Below are 24585 nucleotides of genomic sequence, written 5' to 3' on the forward strand. Positions count from 1 at the left end.
CAAGCAGATGGACGTAAGTTCGAATCTTAGAAGCAAGCCATTTTTGGTTATTAAAGGGCTGTAGCATGGGTTTATTCTCAGGCTCCTCATAACCTCGCTCGAATCTTCGTTTGCTTTCTTTCGAACATTTGAATATTTCTGGAACGTGTCTCACACCGATAGAATTGCAATACATATAGTCATCGGTTGACCGTAAGCAATTATTTAAATAATAACTTCGTGAACATTTGTATGTCTCTGCAGTGGGACACTGCCACTCTCGCATCGATAGAATCGCAATACCAATGGCTTGGTTTTCTTGGAAATGAATTAACTTCGTGAATAATTTGTATGCTTCTCAAGGATGAGTAGATCAACGAGCATCGCTCTCGCATCAATAGAACCGCGATATAGGTATAATATACTTGTGGCTCAAATGATCGCATCACTCATCAAGATGAATCCTGAACCAATGTTACCCAATGTTAATCATCCCGTAAACTATGTGGAGATGCAAAGGTCCCTTTCTTCTTCCCACCTGATCGCAAGGGCGTGGCCGGTGCCGTTATAGATCGTTTTTTTTTTTTTTTTTCTTCACATAAAGTTATAGATCGTTGAAGGTATCAGGAGAAAATTTTGACGATATTACTTTTGAATTTTAATACATTAAAATAATTAGATTAAAAACATGCTGAGAGGATTTCATTAAGGATCGTTTCCAGCCAGAATGATCTGTACATACGCAAAAATTTAATCGAAGTTGACTAAGCAGGCTAGGTTTATTTAACCGTTATGTACTCGACAGAGTACCCGGGTACCTTTTCAGACTTCATTGATTCATAAAACAAGCATAACCTCAACTCGATGACACCCCGTTAAGCATACAGACGCGAGGCATACGGACGCGAGGCATAATACGCTAGGCATAATGGACGGCAGGCATAAGGGCACGAGGCATATGGACACGAGGCATATGGACGCGAGGCCGAATGGACGCGAAGCCGAATGGACGCGAGGCCGAATGGACACAAGGCCGAGGGGAAGTGAGCCGGAATACGGTATATCGTCATCATCATCACAGCCCTCTTTTAATAACATGTATTTCGCTTCAGAGTGACTTTTGGAAAGCAATAAACTCGCGGCCTTCGGTCGACTCGCTGTCCGAGCGAATGCTGTCCTTACTCGCTACCGCTCGTTCGGACTTAACTAAGGGAAAGAAACTCTGTTTGAGTAGACCTAGCAGACCAGTAGATCAGTCGTTTGTGTGCGAGAGGCCGCCGCTTCCGACGGGTCGGCGGCCGGCTCGGACTGCGGAAACCACGGCGGCTTAGTGCCGCCTCGTTTCCTTGCCCTCGATTATGCGTCTTCGCCGCATGATTTAAAAAATAATACTATGCCCAACCTATACTCTTTAGAAATATACATACACTTGAACTACATAAGTAGAGTAAAACATATCTGAGTTTATTATACAATTGGTTGGATGACGCTTTTTGCCAATCATCAAACGTGCAACATATTTTTTAATAGACATTCTGATCGATATTTTTCAATGCGGACATTCTGATATGGATGTTGCAAATCCGGGACCCGTAGTCACGATAATCGGATCTCATGCGATCGTGCAACATCGTATTCGGCCTCACATCTGTTATGCCTTGTGGCAGTATGCCTCGTATCCATTATGCCTCACATCCAGTATGCCTCGCGTCTGTATGCCTAGCATACTATGCCTAACATCTATATGCCTAGCGTCCATATGCCTCGTGTCCCGCCCCCCCTCAACTCAACCAGCTGAAAATTATGAAATGCTCCTAATCAGTGAAAATAAACCATTTTCCATCATCAGCCTGTCGATAGTAGGAGAAGGGGGGGAGGGTCGAAGGGGAGGACTTCGAATTTTTTACCCCATAAGTGCTCGGCATGGTACCCACAAAATCAAATACTTCTTGCTTTTTCATTCCTTGGCCGACATTCGATCTTGGTCTGTCATCAGATTGGAAAATCTGTCTTCTTTTAGAATCCGAAGCCGACACGAATCTGTGAGCACATTTGGTTTCTGTAAATCCGGATCTTCGGGAACAAGTTCCGGTGAGATAAATTAGTACAATTGTCAATGAAACCGAACAACATTGGTATCAAAATTTATGAAATCACTCCAGGAATCGATTTACATTACATCCATTTCGAGTCCATCTGATCTGAAGAGTTGTCCCCAAAACGGCCGCACCGAAGCAAATTTCCGTGGGGCTCTATAGGGCCATATTGGATAGAAACCCCTAGGAATATGTAAGTGTTGGTTACCATATGGGTCATTCCATGTCAAGTGCCCGAGAAAATGCATCGACCATCTCCGATTTCGACCAAAATTTGTGAGCCGATGTATTTTGGGCCGGAACTTATAAGTACAAAGTGTTGTACCGATTGGTGGACCTCTCGGCCAATGGGACTGCCTCTACTTTCTACGAATTTAGCAAAACACCTTTTTTATTTTGTGAATTTTTCGAGACCCTGAAGAGTTACAGGTGATATTGACATATCATTTTTAAGGGTTTTAGATGTAGAATCAAACTACGTGATCAGTTTTTTTTCTGCAGTGTTGCCAACATTGCATTTTTTTCGATTCAAAACTTAATTTGCAATTTCCTCAAAATACCCCCCATTCGATTTAGATTATGACAACGCCAATGTGTTTAGCAGACGATTTTTCATAGGAATCATTTATCAGCAAAACACAAAATGTAGCGTTTCAGAGATACAGCATTTTCAAAATTGCAAGATTTTGGATTTTGTCTACGCACGAAAGCGCTTCTACATAAATTGCTCCAATCTTAATGGTATCCTAGCAAGCGTTTGTATAATCGAAGAGATGTACCTTAGAGGAGCATTCGTTACTGATGTAACGCAAAAAATCCCGTTCTAAAAACATTTTCTCGATAAGTTACAGGAGAGTTTTGGTTACACTTTTCACATTCATTTTATTGGTTTATTACATTGTAGAAATCATCCTCTCTCAATTTAAAACCGTTTCCTAACAAGCGAATGGTCATGTTTTTTCCTGATTTAAGGTTTGCTATGATTTCAAAATTGTAAACAATGTGTCTCATCACGGGTGCAGTCATTTCATTCATGAAGATGGTGTGTTTAATTGGATTGTATATAAAACAAATTTGTGTCGCTGAAAAACGGTATTGGTTATCACAGCAGCTTACGCGATGAGATTTACTAGCTACTAAGGGAGCATGCATAAATGACGTAGCTTTTTTTAGTTTTTTTTTACCCCCTTCCCCCTCTCCCACCGTAGCACTTTCGTCACAAAGTCAGACCCCTATAGATAATTACGTAGCATCCTAACAAAATCCACACCCCCCACCCCACCCTCATCCCACCCGAATGACTTTTTTTTTGCAAATTTTATTACCAAAAACATACATTGTATCATAAATGAATAAGACAAGACAAAGAATTAAAAATGACCATAAACAAACAAAGCCGTGGAAGAAAACGTGGCTTGGCTTGACCTCCTAGCCTCCCTTTCGTCAAATTTCGTCACAAAACTGCTAGTCGTTGCATGTTCGAGTCCCGGCTCGGGAGAAGATTGTTATTATCAGTAGGAATCAGTGGCTGCGAAGCCTGTGTCAAATAAACAGAACAGAAAAAGCCACCTCCGCTCTAATCCTGGGTAAGAAGAAGAAGAAGAACATAGGCAGATAAATGTTATAATAGGCTTACTTGCTCTATGACGTGCTACGATATGAGCAAATTAAGATATTCGGTTATGATAAAATATATTGGATGCGTTCGGAGATTTGTTTGAACATGTGGTCTTGAATGTAAATATACAAAATTATGAAATGAAATCTGACATCAGCATTTTTTTCACGTTATTAACAATGTCACAAGTTGGTTTCAAAATTCGAATTACGGAGAAAAGTGTACATTTACCAAAAAACAGTTTGAATTTAAATACGAAACGTGTAGCCAAAACTTTCCTGTAACTTTCCGTGAAAATGATTCTAGAGCGGGATTTTTTGCGTTACATCATTAACGGATGCTCCTCTAAGGTACATCTCTTCGATTATACAAACGCTTGCAAGGATACCATTAAGATTGCAGCAATTTATGTAGAAGCGATTTCGTGCGTAGACAAAATCGAAATTCTTGCAATTTTGAAAATGCTGTATCTCTGAAACGCTACATTTTGTGTTTTTTGCTGATAAATGATTCTTATGTAAAATCGTCTGCTATACACATTGGCGTGGTCAAAATCAAAATCGAATGGGGGTTATTTTGAGGAAATTGCAAATTAAGTTTTAAACCGAAAAAAATGCAATGTTGGCAACACTGCAGAAAAAAATTGATCACGTAGTTCGATTCTACATCTAAAACCCTTTAAAATGATATGTCAATATCACCTGTAGCTCTTCAGGGTCCCGAGATATTCACAAAATAAAAAAGGTGTTTTGCTAAATTCGCAAAAAGTGGAGGTAGTCCCATTGGCCGAGGGGTCCACCAATCGGTACAACACTTTGTACTTATAAGTTCCGGCCCAAAATACATCGACTCACAAATTTTGGCCGAAATCGGAGATGGTCGATGCATTTCCTCGGACACTTGACATGGAATGACCCATAGAACTCCACGGGAATCTGCTACAGTACGACCATGTCGGGGACAACTCATCATGTGGACTCGAAATGGATTAATTTTTATGTACATATCGCTGAGGATTTTATAAAACATGCTTATGGTCATATAGGGCCCCACGGGAACCTGCTCCAGAGTGGCCATTTCAAGGACGACTCGGCAGATGCACTCAGAATGTATAAAAGTCAACTCCTGCGGCCGAATTCCAAGCACACATTTCTTCGAAGAGAAGTCTTTCAATGAAGAAATTTTCTTCTCTTCAAAGAAACGTGTTCTCGGAATTCGGCCGCTGAGGTGATTTCAGAATTTCGATACCTATATTGTTTGATTTTATTGCCAATTGTTAAAATTTGACTTGGATCTTGAACTCTGGTTGGTACTTACGTGATAAAATTGTCTAGTACATAACGGTAAGGCATTGTTGCTATTGAACGACCTAAATGAGTTTGTAAATATGAGAAGCGATTTGGGGGTCATTCACGTTTCACGTGAACAGTTTCTGCTGACGGATGTCCAAGATTCATATACAGGGTGATTGGTTCCTTGTTGAGAGTGTTTCAAGGGCTGATAAAAAGCCACAATTAATGGAAAAATCTAACTAACGTTAATATACTCTGTGTTGAATACTTTTTCAAAAAGTGGTTGTAACTTTAGGTTTATACCACTTAGAGCAATTTTATCAGTTTCATTATAAAGCTGAGGAAATTTTCTATTAGGTACAGACTTTGAATGTCTCAAAAAATGTACAAAAAACATTCTGTAAGCAAAATTGTTCAAAAGTAGTACAGTGCTTTTTGATTTTATCACGGTAAAAAAATATTCAACCGTGAATTTAGTAAAATAATAAAAATGGGATTTTCATTAGATATTTGGAACAAAATAATGCAAATTCATAGTTCAATGGAATATAAGTTTAAGAAACAAAGTTGGTTCATTATATTTTTCTCCACAGTATTTTCGCGACCTTTCTCAAGGTAATTATGCATGCAATATAAATTTGATTTGTACTGTTCATTGATATGAAATTCTATTTATCAGAAAAACGGTTTGTTCGATTGAAATGATGTCTTCAGCAAAGTTGTTGGTAATGAAGTTGCGATTCTGGAAGAAATATATGCCTGTAATTTTTTCTGGCCCAAATTTTCAAAAAGTTATCCCAAAATAAAAAAAGTTTAAACGCTTGTGTTTAAGTTCAATTTTTTGACGTGAAGGATTTTTTTATTGACGTAGGACTACGTCTGACTTTAGTCGGCCGGCAAGCTGTGCAAAACGTAACAAAAACGTGTCCACCGCTGAACGGATTTGAAACATCAATATCTTGATCGGAAGGTAATGACTTAAGCAGTGTGTGGTTTAATAGTTGGTATATCTTTTGACCCTCCCAGCTGGTCTCGAGGGACGATGTTGGCCCAACAAGCCAGTTGTCGTAGATTCGAGTCTCGGCTCGGGAGAGACTGATAGTGTCAGTAGGATCGTAGCGCTAGCCCCGCAATTGCCCTGTACACCTAACAGTTAGCTGCGGGGTCTGTGCATAGTAAACAGAAGGTCGAACTCCGAATCGGAATGTAGCACCAAGGCTTTGCTTTGCCTTTGGTTTTTTTTGTATTTTTTTAATTGTGAATTAATGAAAAGTTGGGTTGAAAATCCGTCATTTTTGGTTTACTGTTGCAGCATTCAACCAATCACTAGCTATAGCTGTGAACAGAATGACATATGGAGAATCGTACGTGCCACATGCTGCTTTGAATGCATGCATTGTAACTTTCTGTAAACAGATCTGAAGATGATGCTTTCCCCTAACTTCTGGCATGCAAATTAGCCAATTTTATCAATTAAACCACTTGTTTAAAGACCACATATCAAAACTCTATGAGTTTGACCACATATTAGCATCTTCTTACCCATCTTTTAAAAAATACAGATCTTAAATCGGGCGAAAACTGAGCTCAAAACGGTGATTCTACGAAACCGGTTCCGGCATGGTTTTAGTATATTCCATTCACCCCCGTGGCCTCATCTCACCAGACGGTATTAAACGTTAAAAATATCAATTTAAAATAAAAAGTTAAAAAATACTTTACAATACATTCAAACCGGTTCGTAAAAACCTTCGTTAGTTACAGGCTACAATCAAACAATCAAAAAACAAACAGAGTCAGAAAATTGGTTCATCCAAAATAAATCCGTTGTAAAAAACTTTGGCAGGTAAATTCTGCGTTATTCCTTAAAAACATCTTATTTTCGTTCCGTACAGCAGAAACTCAAACGGGTGAAATACATTGCCTCTGCTACTAGGGTTTGCAATATTCCCGGAAATTGATTTCCCGGGAAACGGGAATGAAAACTCTCATTTCCCGGGAATTTCCGGGAACCGGGAACAAAAAATTCAAGCAAAAAGGGATTTCAAATAAAGTTTATTCATAAAAGGCAACGAATAAATAATCGTTTACAAGTTCATTACCAATTCGCATAAAAAAGTTGAAAAAATAAACAAAGCATATTCAAGTTCAGAACTTTGCGATCGATTTTTGTTGCAAATATTTGCAGAAGAAGAGATTTCAGGATTTTCATATCGTCAAACAATCACTTTAGATCTGCTGACGCTTCTACGTTAAACCAAGATAATGTAATTTCTTCTGTAAATTTTGCTTAAGCCCATTAAATCACCACTGGTGTATGAATTCTGGAATACTTCCAAATCTCTTGCTCTTGCTACCTTTTTCGAAAAATTGAAGTGTCCAATTCTTTCACTTTGTTGAAGAGAAAACTTAGTGTTAGGCAGGCAGGCAGCTGGGGTAAATACTCGCTATATTTGGTACGGTATTTTTTGGGAAAAATATTTCTTCGGGATATTATTTGCAATACTATTACACTGTTACAAATAGAGTAGTGAGGGGCAAAAGTACGCACGGGGTAAAAGTACGCATTGGCCTTTTTGAAGTATACGAGCAAAATAAACTGGCAACTTTGTATGAATTTGCAGTATTATAACGTCAGTTAATCACACATGTAAACCCATAAGATTCCGTTTAAATGGGGCAAAGCTAGGAGGAAAGTTGTGTTTTGATCTAATTTTCTTAGTTTTGGGAACTATGATTGACCTATTCGGAAACTACAGAAACTCAAAAACTTTAATAACGATGTTTTTGTACAGAAATTACTTAAAAACAACTAGTGATATGCGGATGTGCTTCGAAACTAAAGAAAAATTATGGTTTCATGATTTTTAAATGGAGTCTTACAACCATTTTTATAGTTTTGATGGTATGCTTTCAAAATGGTCCTTACGGAATAAATAAGGGCTTCTAGAAGCCAAAGAAACATTGTAAAATACAAAACCATATACCATCCAATATTTATTTTTGTAACTGAGATGATGTCCACAGATCGGAAAATAGCCCAGACACCATTTTGAGTTTGAAGATGGCGACTTCCGGTTTCTAGAGAACAACCTAAGATGGCCAAATATCCTCCAATATGGGTATTTCCGTAATCGAGATGATGTCCAGAGACTGGAATACGACCCCAGACACCATTTTTGATTCCAAAAGGTGACTTCCGGTTTCTGGAAAACAACAAAATGTGATCAAATACTAGGTAATATGAGTATTTTCGGAATCGGGATGATGCACTGAAACCACTAAATGACCCCAGACGCCATTTTGGATCCCAAGATGTCGACTTCCGGTGTCTAGCAAACAACCCATAATGGTCGAGTACCCCCCAATATGTGTATATCCTAAAATAAAATGATGCCCTGAGACCGGAAATCGACTTCAGACGCCATTTTCAAATTCTAGATGGTGACTTCTGGTTCGTCTGGCGTTCATATTCGTGTCGTTGTCGTATGTCTCTTGGCATCATAGGTTAGATTTGTTTAATATAGACCACTTCCTTTAGTTGACCACCTGAACTTCTTACACCAAATTACACATTATAAATATACTTATTTTGATTTATACTTTGACAACTTCAATAATGTTTTTCATTAGAAATGTTGCAACAGACTTTTACTATAATATTCTTCATTGAAGCTGTCTTTTAATACCAGCTACCTGATTTGCCATGGTTCGTTAACGTGTTCATAGGAAATGGCTTTACCAAAAACTGTACTGACCTTCCGAGCGAAAATAATCAGATTTTCGATGAACGGGTAGGATAATAGTATCTTTAAAAGATAAGCAATAAATTTTACTAGAAAAACACTAAAAATATTGAAAAAATAGTGGCCCAATTAAGGGTGGAAATAATACTGTTTTCCTTATTCCGGCATGCTTCATTTCGAACAAGAGCTGTCATCGAAATAACGCCACGAATCATAGTTACCATAGTTACCACAAATTTGTTATGATTGTGTTATTGTACAAAATTGCTGCTAAAATGGGAAAAACGCCGGAAATTGGTGAAAAATATACTGAAGCAGCTGTTACTGAGAGTTTTCAAGCAATAAAAAGTGGTGTTTCGACTAGAGAAGCTTGCAGACGCTCGAATGTTCCGTGATCCACCGTAAAGTTCCGTGCAAGCAGCAAGTGGTCAGGAAAACCACGAAAAGGTAAACAAACCGCATTGACTGCCGCGGAAGAGGATTCAATTGTTGGCTGGATAACTCGGATGGCACGTAAAGGATTCCCTATTATGAAAGTACGGGTGCAGTCTACAGTTGATCCACATCCAGAACTCTCAGTGCGTAAGCCAGAGTTAGTTTCATCAGTGGCAGCTACGGTTGAAGAGATGTAGGTATTATTTAGACTTGGCCCAAATTAGGAAATTGTTGTGGTACAAATAAGGAAACGGTGGCTCATTAAAGGAAACTAAAACGATGATTTATTTCTTTCATTATGAGAAAATAGAGGTATTATCTAGTTGTTTTTCATGCAGAAAAGATGATAAATATGTTACTTCATGTTTATACATAATGAAATACTTAATTCAGTTTAGATATTTACACTTTTTCTTGCAAAATTTGCAGCTACGCTACTAAGTGGTCCATTAAAGGCAGTTATACCCTACTCATATGCGATGGTATTTGGTCAATTTTGGATGTTTTCCAGAAAACGGAAGTCACCATTTTGAATTTAAAAATCGCGTTTGAAGTTTACTTCTGGTGTCTGCGCATCACCCCGATCCCTGAAATACTCATATTGGTATTCGGCCATTTTAGGTTGTATTCCGGAAACCGGAAATCACCATCTTGGAATTCAAGATGGCGTCTGGGATCGCTTTCAGGTCTCTTGGCATCATTTCGATTCCGAAATAACTCATATGGGGTAGTATTTGGTCAATTTTTACTGTTTACCGCAAACCGGAACTATCTTGAATTCAAAAATAACGTCTGAAGTTGATTTTTGATCTCAGAGCATCAATTCGATTCAGAAAATACCAGTGTTCGGTTATTTTCAACCATTTTTGGTTGTTTTTCGGAAACCGGAATTCGCTATTTTGAAATCTACTATGACGTTTTATTAGCAATAAATTAGTCAAGTTCTAAATAAGGCCGCTTCGAGAGGTACACCAGAGAAAAAAATACTAAGGTATCGGCTCTATTATCGTCAGGTTTTACCTATTATCGTCCGGATGGTTAATAAAGTCATAGAGAACTAATATTTTACAGAGTGATACTCTGCATTGTGAAGAACCATCATGCAAGAAATGTACGATCTTGGACATCATTTACCCCCCTGACGATAATAGGTAAAACCTGACGATAATAGAGCCGATACCCTAGTTATTAAAAATTACAATTGGTGGTAGCCAAATATCCGCAAATTATTATTCGTTTCTGAGAAGGCTAAAATCAGCGTTTTTTCTGCATTCTTCAATTGAAACTCTCTTTAGGAATATAAACAGAGATGGATTGAAAGAGCACTAACATAAAAAGTTGAATTTACAATTACAGTTTGAAAATTGCATACTACACAGTACCGAAAAATGAAATTTACAACTAACACAAATGAAAGCACATAACTATTTTTAGCAAATAGAATGAAAAAAGTATAGGGGAAGGGGTGATAAAATGGACACTAGAGTGGCCATTTTTGTAACATCTTGCGATTTAGATGAGCGCCGGGTGGAAAAAGTTTCATTTTTACTCCAAAAATAAGTCATGAAAATTTGAAGTTGATCCGAGTTCATTCAATGGACCCACAAAACGCTTATATTTAAAAAAATTGATTCTCATAAAAACGGCTTTTTATTTTATCTCTCTTGAAGTTTTTGGCCTTTTGTTTCTCAAAATAGTTGTATATTTTGCGTTGAAATACTCTTTAATTATAAAAACATATCATTAGGGACATTCACATAAAACGTAACGTTAATTTTTATGAATTTTGAATACCTCGCAACCCTAAATAACGTAATTTTGCATGAGGGCCTCGCGCAATGAAACTCTTCGTTGAATATTCCCTTCTTCTGAGTACGTTACGTAATAAATGCATGACCTCTTATATTCGTTAGAGAATTTGAAGCTTCCATTCAGTGATTGTATCTAAAATCGTACTTCGTTGTAGCAACTGCGTGAAGTAAATCGTCACAATCGGATTGGTAAAGAAAAATTATTAAAATTATTAAGATGGATGGATTTGATGTTAGTTTTAGTATTATTATTATTGTTTAATGTTAGTTTTAGTATTATTATTATTATTATTATTATTCTATGAAACAGTTCAGCCATGGGCGCAACTAAGGAAAATTTCTAGATAGGGCTATAAAAGTTTTTTAGGGGGGGGGGGGGGGGTCTATAAATCCGAACTGTCGAAATGAAAATCTTAACCACTGCGTCAACATCTACATCTTTTAACAAAGCTGATTCAATATTGAGCAGAGCTAAGCATGAGAATCGATCCTGCGTGATGACCTTATAGAGCCACCTTCTTAATAACCTCGAGAAAAAAATTATGGAATACAAAGTCTAGGGGGGCTGAACCACTTCTTCCCCCCCCCCCCCCCGTAGTTGCGACCATGAGTTCAGAACTAGTGATCTAAATTCACTAGGATGGTGAATTTTATCAACTATAGTCGGTAGATCTCATGTTGATTGAATTGCAATTCTTATGGGTTACGATGAAACAGCAAAGTTCTTGGGCGCGCTTAAAATTGATTCAAACTCCGGCAAAAAAAATCGCCCAAGAAGTTCATAATACGCTAGTGGATTGGAATATTTCGGAAAAGCTTCGAAAAGTAATCAATAGTTCTTGTTCTCTTCATACCTATGAATTTTCATACGAAATATAGGATAATCGCTCCATTACTTATCTCAACAGCTAGGTGCACCTATATTCATCTTATTTCTCTCATTTGTCCAATTTACCGTCAAATTTCTACAAATTTTGAAATTAAATCTATTTACTTCTCGATTCTATCAAGCGGTTGAAAATTTTACTTTGAAAATTTGGTTAAATTTGACGATAAATTGATAAAAAAGGCGTGATGAGATGAATATAGGTACTGAGATGAATATTGGAGCGATTACCCTATTACAGGGCAAAAGCATAGGATAAACACCTTTTTTCAACAGTTTATAAGAGCATCAATCAAGTTCGCGGCAATTGTAAAGAGCTCTTAGAGGTAGCATTCATATTGTGAAGCGACCCTTTTTCACTTATCACACGCAAATTTCGTGACAAAAGAACATTTATTGTCTGAAAAAATATTTGCTTTGATCATTTGTCATAAATTGCATTCGAGACATGATCCTTTTTACAGTCTAACTTCACATCCAGGTGTTTTTCGGATGTACGAATGCTATCCAATGTATTAATCAAGATATGAATTTTCTAAGTGATTCTTGCGCATGAACCGAAACTGATAGTCTTTTCAGACGCTGTAACTGAAGAGATGCAGAATCGCTTGTGGTATTTAAGCCCAGAATATGTTGTATTAACTTGATTTCCCGCTTGAAATTAAACAAAAAATGATCAGGCGATTAAAAGCGAAAGGTCCTTAAGGTGAAAGGGTATTGAAACCACCAACAGCCAATTTCGAGCCATGACTTCGAATTTTTAGAAGCACAAGACTCGGAAATAAATAGTGCGTTCCCTGTGAAACCGCTATTTTATGTTTCTGGTTTTAATACCGTTTGGCCTTAAATAGCTGATGTCTAATATCGCAAGCATTTAAATCCTGAACAGTTACTAGTATGTAATTTATCCCATCTCGTTTTATACAAAATCAATGCTTTTGTTTTGAACTTAATATTGATTTTTTTCGACCGTGACCCAGCCGAATAGAAAAATAATGAGGAATAGCAAACTTCTGTCACAAATTATTCGCTATAAACGACGCCACAGAACATGGTGTTGAATTTACGAAAAAATCCAATCGTGTTTTAACACATAATGAAGAAGAACTTCAGTTTATGATGCACGTTGTTGATTCATACCGAAAAAAGACCCACCTCATTCAAAATTCGAACTTTTTAACAAACACCAAAAGTTACAGGTTATTTTTAACCTAAATTAATATATCATTTGTCATAAATTGCATTCGAGACATGATCCTTTTTACAGTCTAACTTCACATCCAGGTGTTTTTCGGATGTACGAATGCTATCCAATGTATTAATCAAGATATGAATTTTCTAAGTGATTCTTGCGCATGAACCGAAACTGATAGTCTTTTCAGACGCTGTAACTGAAGAGATGCAGAATCGCTTGTGGTATTTAAGCCCAGAATATGTTGTATTAACTTGATTTCCCGCTTGAAATTAAACAAAAAATGATCAGGCGATTAAAAGCGAAAGGTCCTTAAGGTGAAAGGGTATTGAAACCACCAACAGCCAATTTCGAGCCATGACTTCGAATTTTTAGAAGCACAAGACTCGGAAATAAATAGTGCGTTCCCTGTGAAACCGCTATTTTATGTTTCTGGTTTTAATACCGTTTGGCCTTAAATAGCTGATGTCTAATATCGCAAGCATTTAAATCCTGAACAGTTACTAGTATGTAATTTATCCCATCTCGTTTTATACAAAATCAATGCTTTTGTTTTGAACTTAATATTGATTTTTTTCGACCGTGACCCAGCCGAATAGAAAAATAATGAGGAATAGCAAACTTCTGTCACAAATTATTCGCTATAAACGACGCCACAGAACATGGTGTTGAATTTACGAAAAAATCCAATCGTGTTTTAACACATAATGAAGAAGAACTTCAGTTTATGATGCACGTTGTTGATTCATACCGAAAAAAGACCCACCTCATTCAAAATTCGAACTTTTCAACAAACACCAAAAGTTACAGGTTATTTTTAACCTAAATTAATATAATAATATTACTGTTTCATAAAAATACAAGTGTATTTAAATACGATTATCGAGAGATGTATGCTAAAAAAAGGAAAAATTCAGTACAGTTTTCATGTAAATCGATTTCTAAAATATAAGCGCTTTGTGGGACCATTAAATAAACTCCGATCAACTTCAAATTTTCGTGGCTTATTGTAGAGGTCAAAACGAAACTTTTTCAGCCCGGCGCTCATTAAGATCGATTGTTTCAAAAACGGCCATATAAAATATGGCCACTCTAATGGACACCCTAAGCCATTTCCCAATTTCCTCCACAGTTTAACACTACAACTATGAGTCGATAGCGCACATTAACTAAGCTACTAATGGTTGATACAAAAAATAAGAAGAAGTACTCAAATATTGTATTTTTCGTGGTTTTTATTAGCGTTTTTAAAAGCAGTTTTTTGGGGGTAAAATGGACACGTGTGGGTAAAATGAACATAGGGAGGTGGTAATGTGAACACCTTGGGCGTGAACATTAACTATCCCTTTACAGATAGTAAAATGGTGTTCCATAGCACGTGACACACTTATGCATTCACCAGCAGTTCAATTTTCACCGTTTGTCTTAGAATTAATAACAATATATGACCTTATTCGCAAGAAACTGAGAAATGGCGGAAGCTTTTTTACGGATTTCCGCATGCAACGGTACGTTTAGCCGCGGTCATCTATTCATCGGTCCGAGTTTACTTTTGCGTTTTACTGATATAAACACGAAGCATCTAGATTTTTTAATGGAAATTAACACAATTTTTTCACCATCACCATGGACTGTCCATTTTACCCGCACATACTTATTATTGAAAATACCTAAGTATATCCAGAAAATCATTTGAACAATTACTAACCTTTGATGATTTCTGCTGGTTAGTAGTCTGAGTACAGATATTTGCAGAAAAATTGTAATAAAATACTGCTTCACACTACAAAAAATCTTATTTTTTGTAGGCCAAAAATAACATCACCACCACGAATGTACACGTGTTTTTTGTTTTTGTTTATTATTTTGATTATTTGACTCTTTCATGTCGCATACTTTGTCTCAAATAGCTTCTGGTGCCTCTAAGATAAGGTGCCAAAGAAGTTTTCACTATTTTTCAACGTTATAGTCGAGATTTTGACGGGTGTCCATTTTACCAACCCTGTTCATTTTACCCACAATTCCCCTACAATTTCACACCGTTAATAATGCACAATATAGAACCGTATTAAACCATGTAAATTTGTACATTAAGTGATATAAACTTAAAGCTTTGAATATAAATATGCATGCAAATTCAAAATAGCTTCATTCACATTGCATGTGACAATAATGTCACACAGAATATTACATGATTTCCAATGCTCCATTTATGTGCATTTAAACAAATTTATTTTTTGTTTACCGTGTAGTTAACGCAGTTGAGTATTGGTATTTAAGCCCTATCATTAAAAAACCTTGATAAATTTAATATCCGCTGTTTTCACTCGTGTTCGCAACCGCATCGCATTGCACCACACGCCCCGGATACCGCCCCGGGACGGCTGTGGCCAGTCATCAAAGTTCTCTCCTAGGGCTTCATTTAATCCTCCACCCCCATTAGAAATAAAATCCATCTTTAACTTTTCCCTGCCTCTCGCTTTTCCATCCACAGACGCCCTGCATCGGGCTGCATCTGGTGCTGCACTATTTTTTGCTGACCAACTACGCCTGGATGCTGTGCGAGGGATTCTATCTGCATACGGTGCTCGTGTCGGCATTTGTATCGGAGAAAAAACTGGTCCAGTGGCTGGTCGTGCTCGGATGGACCGCGCCAGCCATCGTCATTACAGTGTACGGTGTTCTGCGGGCCCAAGTTAGTCCACCGGATGACAGGATACAGTACGTATCCAATAACAACTGCTCGCATAGAGAGTGACGGAACGATGTTTTTAACGTTTATTTACCCTGCCACCGAGAGCTTGTATAGATTGTAGTTTATCTTCATCATTGTCCGAAACTCCGACGTCAATCGCGGTCGGTGATTTATTCGTATGCTCCTGGAGATGAAAGCGATCCAATTAAAATGACGTCCGACCTGTTCTTGTTACCTGGTTCCTTTTTTTTGCTACACCCCGATTGTTTGACCTGACTCTAGTCAATTATTTACTAGAGTTTCTTGTTTAATTCCAATTAAAGCCACTTTCTGGTCGGGCTAACGTTACTGCTTCTGTTTTTAGATGCTGGATGAACGAGAGCACCTATGCAAACGTTCTAGTAGCCCCTGTTTGCATCTCAATGTTGCTGAATTTGCTGTTTCTCTGCAACATCGTGCGGGTGGTGCTGTTAAAGCTGAAAGCCCCGGCAGGACCTCAGGGTACGGGCCCATCCAGGACGATACTGCAAGCGTTCCGGTAGGTAACGAGTCGGAAAAAAGTGTGTTCCGTAACTAAACGATAATTGAAATATAAGGTGTTTTCAGTAACGCTTGAATACCAGTAATATATTAAACGCATATATAAAAATTCTTGCATACCAAAGAATTTTTACATACGACCTAAATTTTCTCCTCTTTCCAGTGCTACTTTGTTACTCGTTCCTCTGCTGGGCCTACAGTACATGCTAACTCCGTTCCGCCCGGATCCAGGACACCCGTACGAGCGAACATACGAAACGATATCGGCATTCACGGCATCATTCCAGGTACGTATTCGCACCCAGCAGCCATATCGCGAAATCATGATGATGATTTACTGCTGACATTGTGGAGGTTTGCCAACCTGAACTCTATTGAAAAATTGAATTTTCACAGGGCCTCTTCGTGGCGGTTCTGTTCTGCTTTTTCAACGGAGAAGTCATCGCACAAGTCAAGCGGAAGTGGCGAACCGTATTTCTCCGGACCCGAACCAATTCCTACACGGCAACGCAAGTGTCCGTAAGTAAATCCCTCATCAAAGACGCCAGACGGCAGTGAGTTCCTCTTTAGAATAAAGGGCCGCTTGTGTATCAAAGTAAATATCCTAACATAGTGTCGTAAACAGAAGCTCACCCAAGCAAGACGAACTCGCAGCCATTCAGCGTCGTCGTATTCACGGAAATTCGTTCCTCGCTTGTAACCCAAACTGCACATCACCATCTTTGTTGTAACCATCCTACTAACCATTCAACCTCCCTGGCCTTGCTGTACAGTTCATTGGAAATTCAAAGTCGTCTCACGCTTTATTTTCTCATCTTTGTTTTCGGTGTTTGACCAAAAAATATTACCAACCAAACAACCAACCAAAACAACCCCACCCTGGCTCAACGTCAACCGAAACGAGAAGCGAAAGATTCGAAATCCTTCCATTATGACTGTCACTAGTACCTACTGCTAATGATCCACACTCTCGCTAAAAAAACAAATGTGTGTATAAAATAAAATCAAAGTTCGTTTCTAGTGCTGTTGTTTTTACTGTGTAATTAGGCTGTTTTGTAACATAAACTAGCAATACTGGAATAAAAAGAAAAATCTTTTCGAGTGACTTTTTATTTGTTGATGTGTTTCCCCCTATCATTCCTCGTTGAGTGTTTTTTCTCCACTGTACATTGAACCAGAGAGATGTTCACTACCTACCTCTACTAGAATCTATAAATTAAGTCCAACTTTAAAAAATAAATAAATAAATTCAGTTATCCCAATAAAAAAATTGGATATTATCCATCTTTATATACATCGAATCTTGGTGATTTCTAGGACACATGGACAGAAATATGAACCACAACCATTCTGGAGAGGATGGATGGATTAAACAAAATAAACTAAATGGTGTTTTAATGTGCGAAAAATCAAAACGAGTTTGATACTAAACTCATTTCTGAGCTGATTCCAAAAAATATGTACCTGTGTTAACTCGTTATTGTACGAAGACGGTATCGATAAGTATTGACATCACTCTTCTATCATTGCATGGAAAAAATTTTGGGCCTTACCAAAATGTTTTGAATTTGAGCTTACCAATAATTGTCAACCTCTGGTACAAAGGTAAGCATGACAAAAAAGCAAGCAAAAAATTAACAAATAACACAAAACGAGAGAAAAAAGAGACAAAAAGACAAAAAAAACAAAGAGATACAAAACGAATGAAAAACACAATAACAAATACAAAAAGAGAAAAACAACAATAGGACAAAAAGACAAAATGATAAATATACAAAAAGGAACCGAGAAAAGAAAAAAAAACAGAAAGTATAAAGGCCAAAAAATAGAGGAACAAAAAGATTGAAAAACAGAAGTACTAACAGACAAGAGGAAAAAAGAACAAAAAAAAACAAAATATAAGAAAAAAGAAAATAAACAACAGAACAAAAAAAAATTTAAAAAGATAAAAACGACAACAATGATGAAAACACAAAACAGACGAAAAATAGAATATAAAAATTTAAAAGAAACAAAGAAAAACAACCAGACAAAAGTAACCAAAAGACAAAAGAAAGAATAAACAAAAGTAAATCAAAAAGGAAAAGTTACCAAAGATAGAAAGAGATAAAAACAACAAGAAATAATGAAAAGACAAGAAAGAGAAGAAAAACAGATATATAAAAAGATGCAAACTTCAGGAAGACAAACAGTCAAAATGATGAATTCTTTCTTCGACAAAAAAAAAACCCAAAGAGGTAAAAAGAAATACATTTAAAAACACATAAGCACAAAGACATAGAATAAACAAAAACACAAAAAAAAACAAAGGCAAAAGAGACAGAAATATACAAGAAAAACAACGAGCAAAATAGTCAAAAACTAAAATTAGATAAACAAACAAAAAGAATGAAACTTGAAATGACAATAAAATAGATAACAGAAAAAAGACAAAAAAAATGTCGTAATAACAAAATGTTTCCAAGACAAAAAGACAAAAGTCAACAGAAAGATAAGACAAAATGAAAAAGAATCAAAAAGATAGAAACACCAAAAAGACTAAAAGTCAAATAAACAAAAACACAAACAGACAAAAAAACAAAGTGATAAAGAGACAAAAATACAAAAATACAAAAATACAAAAATACAAAAATACAAAAATACAAAAATACAAAAATACAAAAATACAAAAATACAAAAATACAAAAATACAAAAATACAAAAATACAAAAATACAAAAATACAAAAATACAAAAATACAAAAATACAAAAATACAAAAATACAAAAATACAAAAATACAAAAATACAAAAATACAAAAATACAAAAATACAAAAATACAAAAATACAAAAATACAAAAATACAAAAATACAAAAATACAAAAATACAAAAATACAAAAATACAAAAATACAAAAATACAAAAATACAAAAATACAAAAATACAAAAATACAAAAATACAAAAATACAAAAATACAAAAATACAAAAATACAAAAATACAAAAATACAAAAATACAAAAATACAAAAATACAAAAATACAAAAATACAAAAATACAAAAATACAAAAATACAAAACTACAAAAATACAAAAATACAAAAATACAAAAATACAAAAATACAAAAATACAAAAATACAAAAATACAAAAATACAAAAATACAAAAATACAAAAATACAAAAATACAAAAATACAAAAATACAAAAATACAAAAATACAAAAATACAAAAATACAAAAATACAAAAATACAAAAATACAAAAATACAAAAATACAAAAATACAAAAATACAAAAATACAAAAATACAAAAATACAAAAATACAAAAATACAAAAATACAAAAATACAAAAATACAAAAATACAAAAATACAAAAATACAAAAATACAAAAATACAAAAATACAAAAATACAAAAATACAAAAATACAAAAATACAAATATACAAATATACAAAAACACAAAAACACAAAAATACAAAAATACAAAATACAAAAATACAAAAATACAAAAATACAAAAATACAAAAATACAAAAATACAAAAATACAAAAATACAAAAATACAAAAATACAAAAATACAAAAATACAAAATTACAAAAATACAAAAATACATAAATACAAAAATACAAAAATACAAAAATACAAAAATACAAAAATACAAAAATACAAAAATACAAAAATACAAAAATACAAAAATACAAAAATACAAAAATACAAAAATACAAAAATACAAAAATACAAAAATACAAAAATACAAAAATACAAAAATACAAAAATACAAAAATACAAAAATACAAAAATACAAAAATACAAAAATACAAAAATACAAAAATACAAAAATACAAAAATACAAAAATACAAAAATACAAAAATACAAAAATACAAAAATACAAAAATACAAAAATACAAAAATACAAGAATACAAAAATACAAAAATACAAAAATACAAAAATACAAATATACAAAAATACAAAAATACAAAAATACAAAAATACAAAAATACAAAAATACAAAAATACAAAAATACAAAAATACAAAAATACAAAAATACAAAAATACAAAAATACAAAAATACAAAAATACAAAAATACAAAAATACAAAAATACAAAAATACAAAAATACAAAAATACAAAAATACAAAAATACAAAAATACAATACTACAAAAATACAAAAATACAAAAATACAAAAACACAAAAATACAAAAATACAAAAATACAAAAATACAAGAATACAAGAATACAAGAATACAAAAATACAAAAATACTGAAATACTTAAATACAAAAATACAAAAATACAAAAATACAAAAATACAAAAATACAAAAATACAAAAATACAAAAATACAAAAATACAAAAATACAAAAATACAAAAATACAAAAATACAAAAATACAAAAATACAAAAATACAAAAATACAAAAATACAAAAATACAAAAATACAAATATACAAAAATACAAAAATACAAAAATACAAAAATACAAATATACAAAAATACAAAAATACAAAAATACAAAAATACAAAAATACAAAAATACAAAAATACAAAAATACAAAAATACAAAAATACAAAAATACAAAAATACAAAAATACAAAAATACAAAAATACAAAAATACAAAAATACAAAAATACAAAAATACAAAAATACAAAAATACAAAAATACAAAAATACAAAAATACAAAAATAAATACAAAAATACCAAAATACCCAAGTACCAAAATACCAAAATACCAAAGTACCAAAATACAAAAATACCTAAATACAAAAATACAAAAATACAATAATACAAAAATATAAAAAAACAAAAATACAAAAACACAAGAATACAAAAATACAGAAATACGAAAATGCAAAAATACAAAAACACAAAAATACAATAATACCAGAGTACAAAAATACAAAAATACCAGAGTACAAAAATACAAAAACACAAAAAATTGAAAATACAGAAATACCAAAATACAAAAATTAAAAATAAAACAAGAAGACTAATGTAAGACGATGCCAAAATGTAAAGGAATAAGAAGATAATATAAAAAACGACGAGATGGCAAAAGGCACACAGACAAATTGACAAAAGACGTTGGGACTTGAAATAAAATGATTAAAATCAAAGAGATAAGCAGACAAAAATACAAAAAAAAACAGAAAGACAAAAATAAAAACAACATTAAATAAAATGATATAAACAAAAAAGGACAAAAAGAATAAAAGACCAAAATACAAAAAAAAAAGAAATATTAGAAATGATAAAATCAAAAAGATGAAAAGGCAAGAGACAAAAAAACAAAACAACAGATTAAAAGACCTAAAAACAAAGAGACAAAAGACAATAAAAGAATAAGACAGCAACACAAAAAGAAATAAAATAAAATTTCAGAGTGAAAAAAAACCAGGAGAACAAAGAGGCAGACGAAGAATGAAATAGCAAAAAGACAAATATACGTAAAATAAAAAGATTTAAAAATACAAAATGACAAACAGACAAAAATACAAAGAGACAAAAACAAAAAAAAAACACAAAGAAACATGAAACAAAATGACAAAAATACAAAAAGACATAAGAACAATGAGGCCGAAATATCAACAAAAAGCAAAAGGCAAAATGAACAAAAGACATAAATGCAAAGAGCAAAAATGCAAAAGAGCGAAAAGACCAAAAAAAGTAAAGACAAAAAAACCAAAAGGTGAAAGTGGAAAGAACATAAAGGAGAAAAGACAAATAGATAACAAAAAAAAACGAAAAGACAAACAGACAAAATACAAAAATACAAAGAGACAAAAAACAGAAAAAAAAAGTATAAAAGCAAATAAACAGAAGTACAAACGAAAAAAGGCAACAAAACCAAAAAATAATTTAAAGGACAAATTGAACATAAAGGCGAATGGTCAATTGAAAACCGCTGTTTTATTTTCTTCTTGTTCAAGGTTTCATTGCAAAAATATAGTCACATTCTTATATATGAATGTAATGTCCATCGCTAGACACACCTTTTTATAATCTTTTTGGCAACACATAATTTCTGTATTGGAAAAATTGCTCTTTTTTCACACTATCTTTGAATACATCCGTAATCAGATAGAGCAGTGACAGGAGAATACAGCAGGAAAAATAAGACGTCCCATTACAGCGTTTTCAGAATCGTTTTGATTACGTTAGCAGTACCTATGTGCTCAAGCATTGTCGTGGAAAGAAATCACTTTGTTGTGTCTTTTCTTGTCATGAGACCGTTTTGTCTTAACACAGCTCAAATGCAAAATTTCTTTACCTATGCAGCCTCTAGCATAAGTTTCAACAATCTTTCGACGTAGCGGCTCGAATTCCGACATTTCCACATAACGAAACAAAAAAAAAAACAATCCAATCAGTTGTTGAAGAATGCCTCAGCTTAGGATAAGACGTTTCTGGAGTAACCTTTTTTACCGACTGTCAATGCTGGCGATAATGATAAGAAACGACGATTTTCAATTTATACACCTGATACTAAAAACAGACAAAACAAAATATCATAAAGGTGAAAAGAAAAGAGACTAAGAGACAAAAATCAAAAAACAAAATGACAAATATGAATAAAATCAAAATTCAAAATCTAATATTGAAAATCCTTGCTTTAAAATTTACCAAAGGGTTCAAAATCTGTTATTAGGGATTCGTGGTCAAGATTCCAGGTTCGAGAACCCAAGGAAAAAAATCCAAGGTCCAAATTGAGAGATCCAAAGTTCCAAAGCCTTACGATCTACGTACAGGGCTAAGATCTACGTACAGGGCTTAGAAAATACACTGTTTACAGATTCACATTCAAGATCCAATTTCTATATTAGAGTCTAAATTTAATGTCCAAAATAAAATTTGAATATCTAAAAGTCTGAGTCAATACTGTTGAGTCTAGTGGTTTAAGTCAAAAATGAAAATTCAATGTAAAAATCTAACTACCTATTCTTATCTATACCGTCATAAGTGAAACGATGTTGGGTCGCACGAATCTCACATATCCGCACACGCTAATAATGAAGGAACCTTATATTAAAGAAAATATTTTAAAAAATCATCAAGTTAATCAGTTTGGAATCAGACAACGTAGGAACGCTTGTCTTTAAAGCTATAACTTTTATGTAACTGTACAATCTATCACAAAAACGTGATTCCTAAAAAGAGCAAATCTGTCACTTTGTGCTGTCCCTCATGTGTACTTCATGTGGCTACGGAAACTAACTATCCTGCCTACTAAACAAAAAAAAAATGCCAAAAACAAAACATACAGAGCTACTAACATAGTAAATCAAACTCAAATACCCTCTAATACCAGCCGGTCCGCTTGCAGTTCGTCCGTTGCGGTCCGCACGTTCCGGGTGAGGAAAAAGTTTGACTAAAGGAGCACGCCAGTGGCACCGGCCAGAAGCAGCACCAGCAACAATCAACAAACGACACCAGCTTCACGGCCGCTGTTGTAGACCCTTCGAACAACGCAACAATGACAACGACAAAAGCGGACAAACAAAACGTAAGCCCACCGGAGCACAGCAATGGGTCCACCGTTGTTGTCGGTACCTGGCGCAGGAGCTCGATCGAGTGCAGACATGTTAAATTGCCGCTGCTGGATGCGGCCCGTGCCGAAGAGGAAAGTGCTGACCGAGACGCGCGGGAACAGTTCCAAAGCGAGGCTGCCCCCGCCGATGAAGTGCTGTAGATGTTATCATCGTTGTGCGAGCGACGATACCGAGTCATAGCCAAATTTATGTATAAGATTATCCACTAGCATAGTCGTGAAACTGGTAGCTGTCGGAAAATTGTTTTTTTTTGGTGAATAGTACTTAATCTAATCTAACCTCTGATATAACATAATGTTGAAAGCGCTTCAATTCTAGTGGTAAGGCTAAGCCTGCCTTGCAGGTCTATGTGATCATGTTCTAGTATATAAATGATACCAACTGTTGAGTTTCCTTTTTCTACGTAGTAGTTTTTGAAAGAAAAAAATCCTCCCAATATTCGTATCCCTTCTACACTCGTAAATGTGAAGAAAAGTAACGAGCACTTGTTATCTCTCGGTCAGTTTCAATCCCTCATAATCGTGTTTGATGATTCGCCAATTTACAACCTAATATCAGCCGACTAACAACGCAAGGGCAGCATCATAAAGTGGATGCTTTCCTCCCGGGAGCCGCACTGTTGACCTACTTCCTCGGATGCTGCTCCACCCCCGACGCGACTGACAGTCTTACAGACTTACACTTTGCTTATTTCCATTTTTACTTACCAGGGAACAGGCAGTGTACAGCATGGCTCAGCATCCGATCCTCGATACGCCTGCTGGACTC

General features: G+C 34.7%; 1 protein-coding gene across 6 annotated transcripts in view; it reads left to right on the forward strand.

Annotated features, from left to right (window-relative positions):
• Positions 1–24205, forward strand: part of LOC129726719 (calcitonin gene-related peptide type 1 receptor) — a 284829-nt gene extending 260624 nt beyond the window's left edge. For 2 of the 6 annotated variants that reach the window (XM_055683739.1, XM_055683738.1), the window contains 5 exons: positions 15550–15776; positions 16115–16288; positions 16454–16577; positions 16687–16809; positions 23577–24205. In XM_055683739.1, the coding sequence (XP_055539714.1) occupies positions 15550–15776; positions 16115–16288; positions 16454–16577; positions 16687–16809; positions 23577–23636 (708 nt within the window). In that variant the 3' untranslated portion in view covers positions 23637–24205. Of the gene's footprint in view, positions 1–15549; positions 15777–16114; positions 16289–16453; positions 16578–16686; positions 16810–17197; positions 17389–17607; positions 18596–23576 lie in introns of those variants that run through there. The other 4 variants (XR_008728390.1, XM_055683741.1, XM_055683742.1 and 1 more) reach the window with 4 other exon arrangements.
• The last annotated feature ends 380 nt before the right edge of the window (positions 24206–24585 follow it).

The sequence above is a fragment of the Wyeomyia smithii genome, chromosome 3, assembly GCF_029784165.1.
Source record: "Wyeomyia smithii strain HCP4-BCI-WySm-NY-G18 chromosome 3, ASM2978416v1, whole genome shotgun sequence".
Lineage (NCBI taxonomy): Eukaryota > Metazoa > Arthropoda > Insecta > Diptera > Culicidae > Wyeomyia > Wyeomyia smithii.